Source organism: Galeopterus variegatus, unplaced genomic scaffold, assembly GCF_000696425.1.
Source record: "Galeopterus variegatus unplaced genomic scaffold, G_variegatus-3.0.2 Scaffold446, whole genome shotgun sequence".
NCBI classification, from domain to species: domain Eukaryota; kingdom Metazoa; phylum Chordata; class Mammalia; order Dermoptera; family Cynocephalidae; genus Galeopterus; species Galeopterus variegatus.
In genome coordinates, this window is record NW_007726557.1 from 507104 (window position 1) to 519212 (window position 12109).

At 64.1% G+C, this 12109-nt stretch overlaps 1 protein-coding gene across 1 annotated transcript in view; it reads right to left on the minus strand.

Annotated features, from left to right (window-relative positions):
• Nucleotides 1-2143, minus strand: part of LOC103587401 — a 27485-nt gene extending 25342 nt beyond the window's left edge. The window contains exons 1-3 of the mRNA XM_008568849.1: nucleotides 2137-2143; nucleotides 1822-1945; nucleotides 251-348 (exon numbers count right to left, since the gene is read on the minus strand). Coding sequence (XP_008567071.1) covers nucleotides 251-348; nucleotides 1822-1945; nucleotides 2137-2143 — 229 coding nt within the window. The remainder of the gene's footprint in view (nucleotides 1-250; nucleotides 349-1821; nucleotides 1946-2136) is intronic.
• Nucleotides 2144-12109: the final 9966 nt, after the last annotated feature.

Sequence of the window (12109 nt, forward strand, 5' to 3'; positions counted from 1 at the left end):
CCCGCCCGCCCGGATGCGGCTGTCCCCACCTGCCACCCGGCCCTCTGCGGACAAGGCCGCCGGCCGCGGGCTTCCTATTTTGCATGGGAATTAACCCTTTCCCCGCCCGGAGCCCAGCCACGAAGGAGCGGGGTGCACGGGCAGGACCCCGGGAGGCCCCGGCTCTACGGAGGTGGGCAGGCCGCGGGGCCCGGCCGGGCGCAGGGGGCCTCGGCTGCTGGCTGACAGCGCGGCTCAGCCCCGTGTCTACATGGACGTCTCCCAGGCACAGGTAACTGGGGTCCGGAGGGCCTGCGCTGGTTCCAGGTGTCCAGAAGAGGGGGTGCCCAGGACTGAGGGCCCTTGGGGCTGTGTGTGGGTGTCAACTGGGCTGGGGCTCAGGCCTGCCATGGCCTCTTGCTGGTCCACGGTCTCAGCATGGGAGGCTCCTTCCCAGTCTGGGAGCAGGTCCCTGGAGTCCTCCTGCCAGCCACCCAGCAGCCTGTGGGGGAAGGTGGGACCAATGACCCACCCGCAGGACAGAGCCCACTGGGCAGAGGCTCAGGAGAGATGGGCCTTGGGGGTGCCCAGACCCCCCGGTCAGTGGGTGAGGCTGGAGTAGTGGTGTCACATTGGCTGCAGGGGACTGGGGCCAGGCCTCTCACCCCACATGGCTAGTGGACCCAGTGGTGGCATATTTACCCATGGCCGCCTGGCCTCCTGCTGCAGTGGGCAGCTGCACTGGGTGGAGGGGGCTGGGGCAGCTGGAGGCCCCATCTGTCGCCAGGAGGCTATGGGCTTTCTTCTCTCTGCCTTCTCCAGCTAGGGCCCCTGCTTGGCTGAGTAGGAGACAAACCCCTGCCCTGGAGCCGTGGCCCAAGGGCCCAAGGCCCACTCACGTGTTCCTGGGGCCCCGGCACAGGCTGATCCAGCTCCAACAAAGCTGGGCTTGCACTGCCGGGCCTTCCTGGGTCTCCCTCACTGGAGCAGGGCCCAGCGTGTGCAGTGATGCGCAGGGTCCCTTGGGCACAGCCGGGTCTGGAGGCATTTTCTCCTCGAGTGGGGGATGGGGATGGATGGGGGATTGTTTTGCTGGGCTTAGGGCTGTGGGTGTCATTTGCTCAGAAATGACTTCCGGGGCAACCCCAGGGCTCGGAGATCATGGTGCCAGGAGCAAGTGAATGGCCCAGAACCCAGCAGCGCAGCTGACCAGGCCCGAGGGCAGGGGGTGGAGCTGGCCTTGCCGAGAGCCCCAGGCCTTGGAACTGTGGCAGGCGGGGGTGGGTGCCGGGACTGACCAGGGTGGAGGAAGCCCTTTGCCCACACCTGCCTCTTACACTCCCCGCAGGGCCCAGACTTGCCCTGCGTGGGGTGTCATCACCTTCTCCCTACTCCGGGGTGTCCAGGGCATGCGAGGTCCCTTCCCCCACCCTAGAGAAACAGCAGTTCTGTGCCTCTCTGGCGTGTTTGCATAAACAGCTGCCATCAGGGTGGTTATAGGTGTCAGTTTAATGGCTTCAGAGGAAGAAAGTTGGCAAGGGCCAGGAGCTGTGGTGCCGTGGGCACCGTGTCCCTCCTGCTGGGAGGGGCTGTCCTGGCTGGTGGTGATGACGGGGGAAGGGGACTGGCCTGCTGGGGTGGTGGGCTGGGCCTGCAGGGCTCTGTGTCAGCCTCTACGTGGGTGCTGGGCAGAAGGAGAGGTGGGGTCCTCTGTCCTCCCACTAAGCTCAGCCCAGACTTCAGAGCCCACTCACCTCCTGACCCTACCCCAAGTCCCTCTGCCTGCCCGCGTGTCTCTGAGCCCTAGTTTTCCCACCTGTTAAATGGGATAGTCACACCTACGGCCAGGCCCGGCCGGCGGCAGGGGGTGGCCAGGAGCTCCGTGGGCACTTGCGCTCCACAGACAGAGACCGCTGTTTTGGAGGCAAGTGGTGCATAGACATGGAGACCCCGTCCCCTGAGGCTCCTGCAGACACAGAGGCTTGTGAGAGGGTGCTTTCTGAGGTCTGCTTGTGTCTGGAGGGGTTCCTGCTGGGGTCCACCAAAATCCGGGGGTGGAGGCTCATGTCTGCATCTGCTGCAGAGTTAGTTTACATGTGCGCTCCACAGTCCACGGCAGTGCCACGCGCCCGGGCACTGGGCTCCTGACACAGTCACCCGCCATGCCCCACCGCCGTGCTCAGCTCTTCCTCCATCATGGGATGCGGTGTAGTCCCGATAGAGGTGACGGCAGTGGTCGTGGTCCAGGGTTGGAGGCAGGGGCTGTTGGAACACTCTGGAGGTGGGCTGGGCCCACCACAGCCACCACCAGTCACATGTGGGCAGGGCACCGGGGTGACATGGCTGTGTGGGCGAGCACCAGAAGGGCTGCCTGCTCCGGGGTCCAGCACTGCCCCACGGTTCCTGGCACCCAGGATGTGGGTGCCCTGGGGGACTTCTTGGCTGTTGCAGCCCTGTCGCCTCTGTGCTGTGTGGCCTTGGATCAGTTACCCAACCTCTCTGAAATCAGCTCCACAGAGGTGAAAGCTCGCCCTGGGGAGACCTGGAGGGCGGAGCATGGAAGCTGAGAAACGAGGGGTGCCACATGGGGGGATGGAGGGCGGCATTGCACTGTGCAGTTCGGAGCTAGGGCCCGTCCTGGCGCCATCCCCATTGGCTCACTAGCCCTTTCGTGACTGTCTGGCCCTCTCTGTGGCTCAGTTTCCTAATCTGTAAGGTGGGAGTGACTGCAGTGCCCATGTCTGAGGAGTCAGTGGTGTGGAGTGCTCAGCCGAGGGCAAGTACCCAGGCAGTGCCACTCAAGGCTGACCCTGCAGGGTCAAGGCTGGGGCAGCTTAGGAAACTGAGGCCTGTTGCTCCCCACAGCCCCTGAGCTCCCGTGGAGCCCAGCTAGGATGCTTGCTCACGCAGCCCTGATGAGTGGCTGGGTGCCTGGCCCTGGCCGGGCACGCCTGGGCCTTACTGTGACTGCACTGATGGGGGACAGGGCAGAGGAGGCCATGAGTTCTAGGCTGGGCTTGGTCTGAGCAGCTCATGGAAGAGGGTACACTCCGGGCTTGAGGGGCTGAGAGGGAGCCTGGAGAATGGGCTAGGGGTCCCCGGGAATCCTGCTCACTGGCTATCAGATGTGACCTGCTAGTGATGCAGCCCAAGTGCTGCAGGGGCCTGTGAAGGCAGGTGCAGACGGCTCAGGCCTGGAGAAGGAGCCTGCCCTGACCAGAGTCCCCTCCCCTCCCTGTGGGGCCTGACAAAGGATGCCCTGAGCGAGGGGTGGCCTCCCCCCCAAGACTCTCAGGGCACAGGTGGGCAGCCTCAGTCAGGTCCTTGCAGGGGGTCTGGGTGAGAAGGGCTGGCAGTGGCCTCCCTGGGGGTGGCTTCTCATCCAGGCACGTTCCCCGGGAAGCCAGGCTGTGCGTTCCCTCGGTGGGTCCGTGAATCTGCACGTGTGCCCTGCACGTGTGCCTTGCACGCGTGCTAGCACGACGCACACCTACATTTGCACATGCTCACACGCAGGCAAACAGAGCACACGTGTGTGCCCGTGTGGTGTCATCGCCTACCTGGGGGGCCTCTCCTGGGGCTCCGGGCACCCGTCTCTCCCCTCTGGGCTGGCGGCCCCTCCTGTCGGTTGGGGCCTGAGCTCAGCCTTTCCTGGGCCCTGGCTCTTCTGAGGCCCAGAGCTTCTCTTTGGTCATGGGTGCCCTTGTGCTGGGCATGTTGGTGCCCCGACTGTCACTGAAGTCACGGTGGGCAGGGACATGTGTGTCCTGAGCTGGTGCCCTGAGGCTTGGGGAGCAGGAAGCCATCCCTCCTGGGGGCTGGCCCTAAAGGCTGGGTGGAGTCCCAAAACTGGGAGACAGAAGTGCCCTCCTGACCCTGACCCCTGCTGGGAGCAGCTGACCGTGGAACACGGGTAACTCTGGTCACCGACTTCTGAGTAGTGGCCATGGGCCAGATGCCAGGGCATGACAGGATGGATCTCCCAGCAGCCCCAGCTCAGAGAGGTTCCGCTCCTGCCCTGAGCCACACAGCGAGGTGAGGCAGAGCTGAACAGGCTGGGACGGCCTGGTCCCTCCACCTGAGGTGACGCCAGCCTGTCCTCCGTCCAGGCCAAGCTGCGCAGCTTGCTGACTGTCTTCTGGAAAATTCCCCTTCCCATCTCCTGGGCCAGGAGTCAGTGACCTGGAGGACTGGCCTGTCCCCTGGACGTGCGCGACTGTGAGCAGCCCCTGCTTGTGGTCAGGCCCAAGGCCAGCCCATGCGGGTGTCCACACAGCAGATGGTGACCTCGTGGGCCTGAGTCCCCAGAGCCGGCCGGAGTGGACCTGCGGCTGGAGTGTCATTTGGAGCACGTTGGGAGGGTCTGCCTCCTGCCACTTTGCATTTTCAAGGTGCACAGACTCCCATCATGTCCGCTGCACCTGGGAAACCTGCTCCTCCAGACTCTGCGGTTCTTCCCTGTGCCCCGCTGTCCCCACCTCAAGGGGCTCTCCTGGAGGCATGTGCTGGGTTGAATAGTGTCACCCCTAAATTCATGTCCACCAGAACCTCAGAAGGTGACCTTATCTGGAAATATGGTCTTTGCGGGTCAAGTTAATCAGGTCTTCAACTTGATTAACTTTCTAATCGAGTTAAGATGACCGTATGCGAGCAGGGTGGGCCCTAAATCCAATGACTGGTGTCTTCGTAAGGAGAGGAAAAGACAGATTCACAGAAGAAGCCGTGGGAAGACGGAGGCAGAGACTGGAGTGACACCGCCACAAGCCAAGGAGCCCCCGGAGCCCCCAGAAGCTGGAAGAGGCAGGAAAGACCCTCCCCTGGAGCCTCCAGAGGGAGCGCGGACCTGCCCCACCTTGACCTCTGGCTTCTGCCCTCCAGAACCTTGAGAGAATAAATTCCTGTTGTTCTGGCCACTGGTGTGTGGTCCTTTGTTACTGCGGCCCCAGGTTTTGGCCTTGCCTGGGGCCCACCAGCCTCTGTCCCCAGGACAGCGGTGCCCCCTTACAGGGTCATCCTTGGAACAACATGTGGGCACACACGTGTGCAGGGCCTCGGAACACGCCAGCTCCCTGGACGACAACGTGGAGAGGCAGCAGGCAGGGCAGGCAGCCGTGTGGGCTGTGCACGGTGGCAGTGAGGACCTCAGCCCTCTGTCCTCATGTGGCCAGTCCCCAGATGGCACAGGTTCTGCTCAGACACCCAGACCCCATCTCTCGCTCATGGAGCGCTTCCTGAGGGTGGGCTGCACCCAGCCCCACTGCCAGGCCCTCCTGCTGGGCCCTGCGGCCACCTGCCCCTCTTGTACAGCTGACTCGACCACATCTCGGACGGGAATGTGATGCAAACCGGCACCTGTGGGGCCCCGGCCTGTCGCCCACGGTCTGCTGGCCCCACTGGCCTATGCTCAGGTGGCATGGGCAGCACGGGCCCGAGAGCCCTACCTGTGGGCCGTGGTGCCAGGAGGGCTTTGGCATGTGGGACCCTCTGGGCCTGGCCCCCGATCCCTGGTCCCTGGCCTGCCATTCCTAGAGGAACTAACAGCAGCAGGTCAGGCGGCCAGGGCCTCCCCACCCCCAGCAGAGGAAGCCAGCAGAGGAAATGAGGGCTGCGGCCGGGGCCGGAGCCGGTTCCCAGGCTGCCTGTGAGGACTGTCACCACAGGCGGTGTCCACCCTGACCCCCCTGCCCTCCTCTGCCAGGGCCCGGGCCTGGGGTCAGGGGGCTGGGTGCCTCCGGGTGGGTTGAGGGGTCCTGAGCTTCTCTCTTGGGTTAGTGCTGCAGTCGGAGCCACACGGGAGCGGCCGTCCAGAGCCTGGTACGTGGGGTCCTGGGAGGTCTCCGGCCGTGCTCCTGTAGCTGACCCTGGGCTGTGCTTGTGGGGGGCTGTGGTCATGGGGTCTCTGCTTTTGTGCGGACCCTGCCACAGGAGGTGGTCATGCCTAGGGTGGGCAGGGCCTCTGCAGCGGCGGTGCTGGGCAGTCCAGGGTCACCTCTCACGGGGCTTGTGGCCTGCCCGCCCCTGCCTTATCCCTAGAGAAGACATGGTGGTGATGTTCTGCTCTGCCCGCCAGGACGGACACCCAGCCCCACCCACATGCCAGGGTCTCCAGGGAGCCCTTCCTTGTTGCTGGTCTGGGCACGTGGCATTGGGCTCACCAGGGAGACGACCTGCTGGCCCGAACGAGCCAGGTTACTCCACGTGCGGAGGCCGAGGCTTGAGGCCGGTGTGGGATGGGGCTGGGCTCTGTCCTCCGTCTCTGGGAGTCTCCCGAGGGCGTCCAGTGTGCAGTAGGCCTCGCTGCTCCTGCCGTCTTGAAATCCTAATGATTTGGAACAAGGCCTCCTGGTTTTCACTTTGCACTGGGCCCTGCAAATCCTGCAGCTGCTCAGTCCTGCTCCAGGGCGGCCTGTCCAGGCTCAGAGCCAGGCTGGGCTGGCAGGACGTTCGGGCAGGTGGTCACTTTACAGAGGGACGCAATGGCTGTTGTCACTGGCCAGGCTCCCTTTTTGCATTTGTTGCCTGAAGCCATGGAGCTGTCTGTGGACCCCGCAGTGAGCAAGTCACGTGCCGGCCTCTGCTCTGTGTGCCTGGTGCTCTCGCCTGGCCTCGTGCCTGAGGGTGGCTCCTGTCGCTGAGTGTCGCAATATTTCACCTGTCAACGCAGCTCTGCACACTTATCTGCTTGAGGGTGGGCCAACGTCACATCTGTCCAGCTCTGCGCGGTTCCCTGTCATGCTGCCGTGAGCATTGTAGTGTCTCTCTCTCTGTGTCTCTGTCTCTATTTCTCTTTCTGTGTCTCTGTCTCTGTCACTGTGTCTCTGCGTCTGTCTCTCTCTGTGTCTCTGTCTCTGTGTCTGTCTCTGTCTTTTCCTTACTGAGATATAATTCACCTGCCCTATGGGGTTTTTAGTATCTTCTCAGAGCCGTGTAGTCATCACCACCATCAATTTTGAAACGTTTTTGTTCCCCTAGTAAAACCCCATCCCATTAGCTGTGGCTCTCATGCCCTGCTCCCAGCCTGGCAACCCCGAATCTTCTTCCATCTGGAGTCACCTGGCTGATGTCCGTCTCATACACACAGAATCCCATGGTCTTTGTCCCTTGATCGCCCTGTCCAGCCTGCGTTGTGTAGATGCCAGGAGTGGGCCTGGTCTCAGGGGATGCTGGCATCGGCCGTGCTAGGAGGCATGTGCCTTACACCGCCCACGGTGGGCGTCTCGGTGCCCCCTGGGTGGTGCTGTTGGCCCTGCAGCGTCAGCCCTTCCTGCGAGGTGTGGCGGGGCCTGTGGCAGTCCGTTCGCGGCTCCCGATGGCGCGGCTGGGTGTCTGTGCGCGGCTCGCTGGCCTTCCTGGTGCGCTTTCCAGCCTCTTCCTTGGTTTCTTGGGCCGGGCAAGGTCGGCGCCGATGGCGCTGCCGCTGGAGCCGGAGCAGCACGTCCGACTGCTTTATTTTTCCTTCTGTAACGGGCAGCCCTGCGAGGCCCATCTAGAAACAACCATAGCCCGCCTGCGTCCTGGGACGCCTGACGGGCCCAGCTGGGGACCTGCAGGTTCCCTCTTGCATGAACCCACACCCAGCAGCCCCAGCCCACACTTGCGAGAGGGGCTCATCTATCCAGCCTGGGCCCCTCCAGTGTCACGGCTGGGTCCAGAGGTGACAGGATGGGCAGGCCCCCAGTGAGAGCGGGCCTATGGGGTGCATTTGTCAGGAGGGCTGAGGCTGGGGGCTGAGGTGGGATGAGCGTCTGTGCAGAGGGTACAGACTGTGTGTGGAGCAGGGAGCGGCCCCGGGAACGCAGCGATGGGGAGCGTGTGTCACCCTCTCCTAGCCAGGCCCCCACCGAGCTGCCTGAGCAGGCTGTCCGGGTGGCTTTTCAGCCGTCAGGGACAGGACGCCTGCCCACCCTCGGACTAACCTGGGGTGTGTCCTGGGGCACCAGTGCTGAGGGAGAGCAGGTCAGGCTTTGTCACACGTCAGCAGAGGGGTCGTGAACAGTGAGCTGGTGGCATTTCCCTCCATCCTTGCACCGTGTCTTTGATTCCAGTGCTGGACTGTTGAGGGGCAGGGCAGGTGGGCTTCGGGGTCCTGGGGTGGGACTGCTGGGGGATCCTGTGGGGTCCCTGCGTCAGGGAGTGGAGCAGGTCCTAGCACGGGTGACGGGTCTGGATGCTGACCCCCAGAACTGCCAGCGTGGGCTTCAGGGCGCATATGGAAGGGGCGTGTCGGGCTGTGAGTGCGAGGATGGAGTGGGCGCGTGCACGCCTGTGAGCGTATGTGCACATCCGCGTGTTTGTGACTATGCGTGTCAGTGGGGGTAGGCGTGTGTATGCGTGTGTGTGAGGGCAGACTCCTTCCTGGCCCCATCGAGATCCCCCAAGTCCCCCCAGACCAGGCTCCCTGCTGTGCCCGCATGCTCTGTCCTGGCTCTCCCCTGCCCCTGGAGGGGGTTGGAGCCCCTGGCTGTCTCTCTTAGGCTTCCTGATCTGCGGTGAGGACAGAAGGGGGCTGCAGCCACGCCAGCAACCCACGCCCTCCCTGGAGCTGGGGTCCCGGGCCTGGGAGTGAACTGGCCTGGAGCGGTGTGGCCCCCTGTGTCTGTAGCTGTCTTCCCTACAGTCCAGCGGCCCATGGGCTGCCTGTGGGGGCCTGGGCACTTGTGCCTCAGTGGGTCCTCTCCACCCGGCAGGGGCAGCTGCATGGCTGTCCTGTGGACGTCCGTGGGGGCCCAGCTTGGCAGACTGTGCTGCCTGAGGCTCACGTGGCTGCAGGCTGGATCTGGCTACAGGCCTGTGGACCTCGCCGCACCCTGGGTTTGTCCCTTTGGGTGTACACATTCCTTGCAGAGCAGATACAGCCACTTTGCCGTGGACACTGAGTTCCAGCCTCCCAGATGGGGCGGCAGGCAGTCTTTTAACTCCCAGTCCCTCCCCCTATTTCCTTGTCCATCACCAGAGTTCCCACGTGGTGGATGCTGCCCACGCCTGCGCGACTCTGGGAAGGCTCTGGGGGTGGGCGCGCTGAGTCTGGGCCTTCGGGAGGCACAAGCTCCTGTCCCAGATGCCCCTTGAGCCCACTCTCACCTGCTGGGGTATCTGTGGGGTCTGGCTATGTCCCTCTCCAGAGCCTGACCCAGGAGGGGTCACCTGGGGCTGTCCATAACCATGCCCCACGCAGCAGCTGCTCTTGGGGTCGGGGTGTCCTTTAGACATGGCCTTTGTCCCAGGAGGCTATGTGGAGGCCAGGTCTCTGAAGGAAAGCTTGGTCATGCTGGGCCGGGGGCCTGGGGGGCCTGCTGCCTCGCGGATGCAGGCCGTGTGTGTCTGAGCCCCAGTGCGGCTCGGTTTAGAGACACGTTCATGCTTTGCTGTCTGTCACTGGGTCTGTGCTTTCATTTCTTGGGGGGAGGGGTCTTCCTTTCCCTCGGGGATTTGTGGAAGGAGAAGCTAGGGACAGGTGGCACTTGGCCCCGCTGCACAGGTGCCATGACCTGGCTTCCGACTCTCCACTTGGAAGAGGGACTCCGTGTCTTGCTTGGGAATTCCATTCCTCTTGGAAGAAGCTGCCATGCCTGGGCCCATGGGCAAATCTTTGCCAAGAAACTTTGCCCCCAGCCCTCCTCAGCTCTATCTGCCCTCCGTGGCTTGGGGACATGGGGGCCCCTCTACCCCTGCACCAGGGACCCCCAGAATCCTGCTGCTTGCCCCAGCCGGGAGCCAGGATGCAGGGCATCAGCGACACATGATGGAGACCCTCTGGGCTCCCAGAGGCATCAGCAGAGACCCGTGGGCACGCAGACCACCCCTTCAGTGCCCTGTGGCTCTTCACTCGTGGCTCGCCCGCCTGGGTTGCACAAGTTCCTTCCTGCCCGAGATCCTGTTTGCCTCACTGGGTGGACGGGGCCGGGGCTGATGCCAGCAGGTTCTCAGATGCCCTGCCAGGCCCCGCCAATGGCCATCCGGGCAGAGAGTCCCCGTCTGGCTGCCTTTGGAGCCTGAGCCTACCCCGGGCCCTTGATGACCCCCGTGCCTCCCCCTCCCTCTGTCCTCAGGGCGCCACAGTACCTGGCAGAGACCTTGGGTGAGGAGTGTGCTCCCCGCAGTGTGAGCAGCAGGGCTGTCCAGCTGTGATGGGGGGTCCCCCAGGACGGGAGTCCCAGGACAGGCATCTGTGGTGAACGTGGCTCCTGTTCCAGGCGGGTTCGGGCAGCTTTCCCAAGGGGCGGGTAAGGACGAAGCTGTGGACTCCTCAGGGTGACCCTGGTGGCAGAGCAGGAAGGAAATCTGGGGGAAGGGCCGTGAGGCACAGGGGACACTGGGGCACGTGGGGGGCGGAGCTGGAGGCCACCCCCCCTGGCATGAACACTCGAGACTGCTCACTTTGAAGTGTTTCTGACGTGGAATGCATGAGACCGAGATGGACCACCTGAAAGTGGGCGATCCTGGGCATGTGGCACATTCTTGGTGGTGGCAGCCGCCACCTCTGGTGAGTTCCAGAGCCTTCCTGGCCCAGAAGGAGACCCTGTGAAGCAGTGTCTCCCCCACCCCCAGCCCCTGCCACCTCCGATCCACTCTCCGTCTCTGGATTTGCCTGTCTGCGCGTTTCCTGTCAGTGCAGTTGGGAGACATCCCATCACGGAGGCAGCAGACTGCTGTCCCCAGTGTCCCCAGCGTCCCCGCCGGCAGTGTGAGGCGCCGACTCCTGCACACCCTCTCCAGCACGGTTGCTTTCCTTTTCTAACAGTGAAGTGGAGACGGTGGCTGTCCTCAAGGGTGGGATTGCTGCCCCTTCTTCAGAGCAGCTGGCTGCCAGACCAGGTGGCAGGGGGGGCACCTCCAGGTAGACTGGGGACACCGAGGCATCGAGTGATGAGGCTGTGGGGGCTGCTGGCCCCGTGCACCTCCCTCCCCTTCCAGCGATGGTTCCTGAGGACCGCGTTTCTAGACCCTGCCCTCGCAGGGACAGTGGCCATGTAGACACATACACCGGCCAGCGTGCAGGAGGCAGGACCAGCAGTGTCGTGCCAGCCAGCGGGCATGGGGCCAGGGCCCGGGGTCTGGGGAGGGCGTTGGTGGGCGCTGCTTTTAGAAGGAGGCGGTGGCCCTGGGTCGGGAATGGCTTGGGGGGAGGTGGAAGCCGCAGACCCCTGGGAGGTGTGAGCGGGATCCTGGTGGGCTGGCAGCCGTGGGTGGAGGTCGGTGGCCGGGGCAGGGCTGGATGTGGTGAGGGGCAAGAGGAATCCAGGAGTGGAGGTTCCCTGTGTGGGGGTCCGGGCCTGGGAGGGCTGGGGGAGTAGGTTTGCTGCGGGGAGCAGGACCGTCAGGGCTTGGGCTGTGGCCGTGTCTGGTTTGGGTCGCTCGGATCATCCAAGTGAAGGGGCCGGGGAGGCGCAGGGGGTTGTTGGGGCCTGATGTCAAGGCTGGTGGCCTTGGCTGCAGAGGAGCTGGGGACTATGGAGGGGAGAGCCTGGGCCCACCGGGGAGGAGGCTCCAGCCCAGGACAGAGGGGGCCGGGGGGTGTCGGAGGTGGGAGCTCAGAGAAGGTGGAGAGGACCAGCGGGGCTGCCCCTGGACCCGGAGGTGGCTCTCAGGACTCCGTCCTTTCTGCGATGTGTTCAAACCTCGAGCCCGGCCAGGGTGCATCCACCGGCTCAGGACAGGTCGACTACTGCCGCCTCTCGAGCCCGGCCGAGGCAGCTCCGTCTTCCACCTCTGTGCTCCCAGGACCTGCCGACAGCTCGCCGTGTGGCCTGGGGGCTCCCCCTGAGGGACACTCAGATCCTCCCGAGACGCTCAGGTGGGTCCCGGCCAGCTCAGAAGCAGGACTGTGGGCACACGCGTGCATGTTGCGTGAGTGTGCCCATGTGCCCGCTCACCCTGTGCTGCCCGGGCACACCGCGGGCACTTCAGCATCGGCGCTCCCTCCCCTCCATCTCCGGCACCTTCAGGTGCCTTGTCCAGGGCCACATCCGCAGGTTGTCTTGGAGGCTGGCGCTGGCTCACTGGGAACCGGGCCCTGCCTCAAGGCTTTTGACCTGGGTAGGCGTCTCAGGCAGAGCCGCCTTGTGGTTTGGGGGCTCCTGTGTGCTGGCTTTGCCAGAGGCCAAGGGGGCATTGGCCAGTGGGACCCACA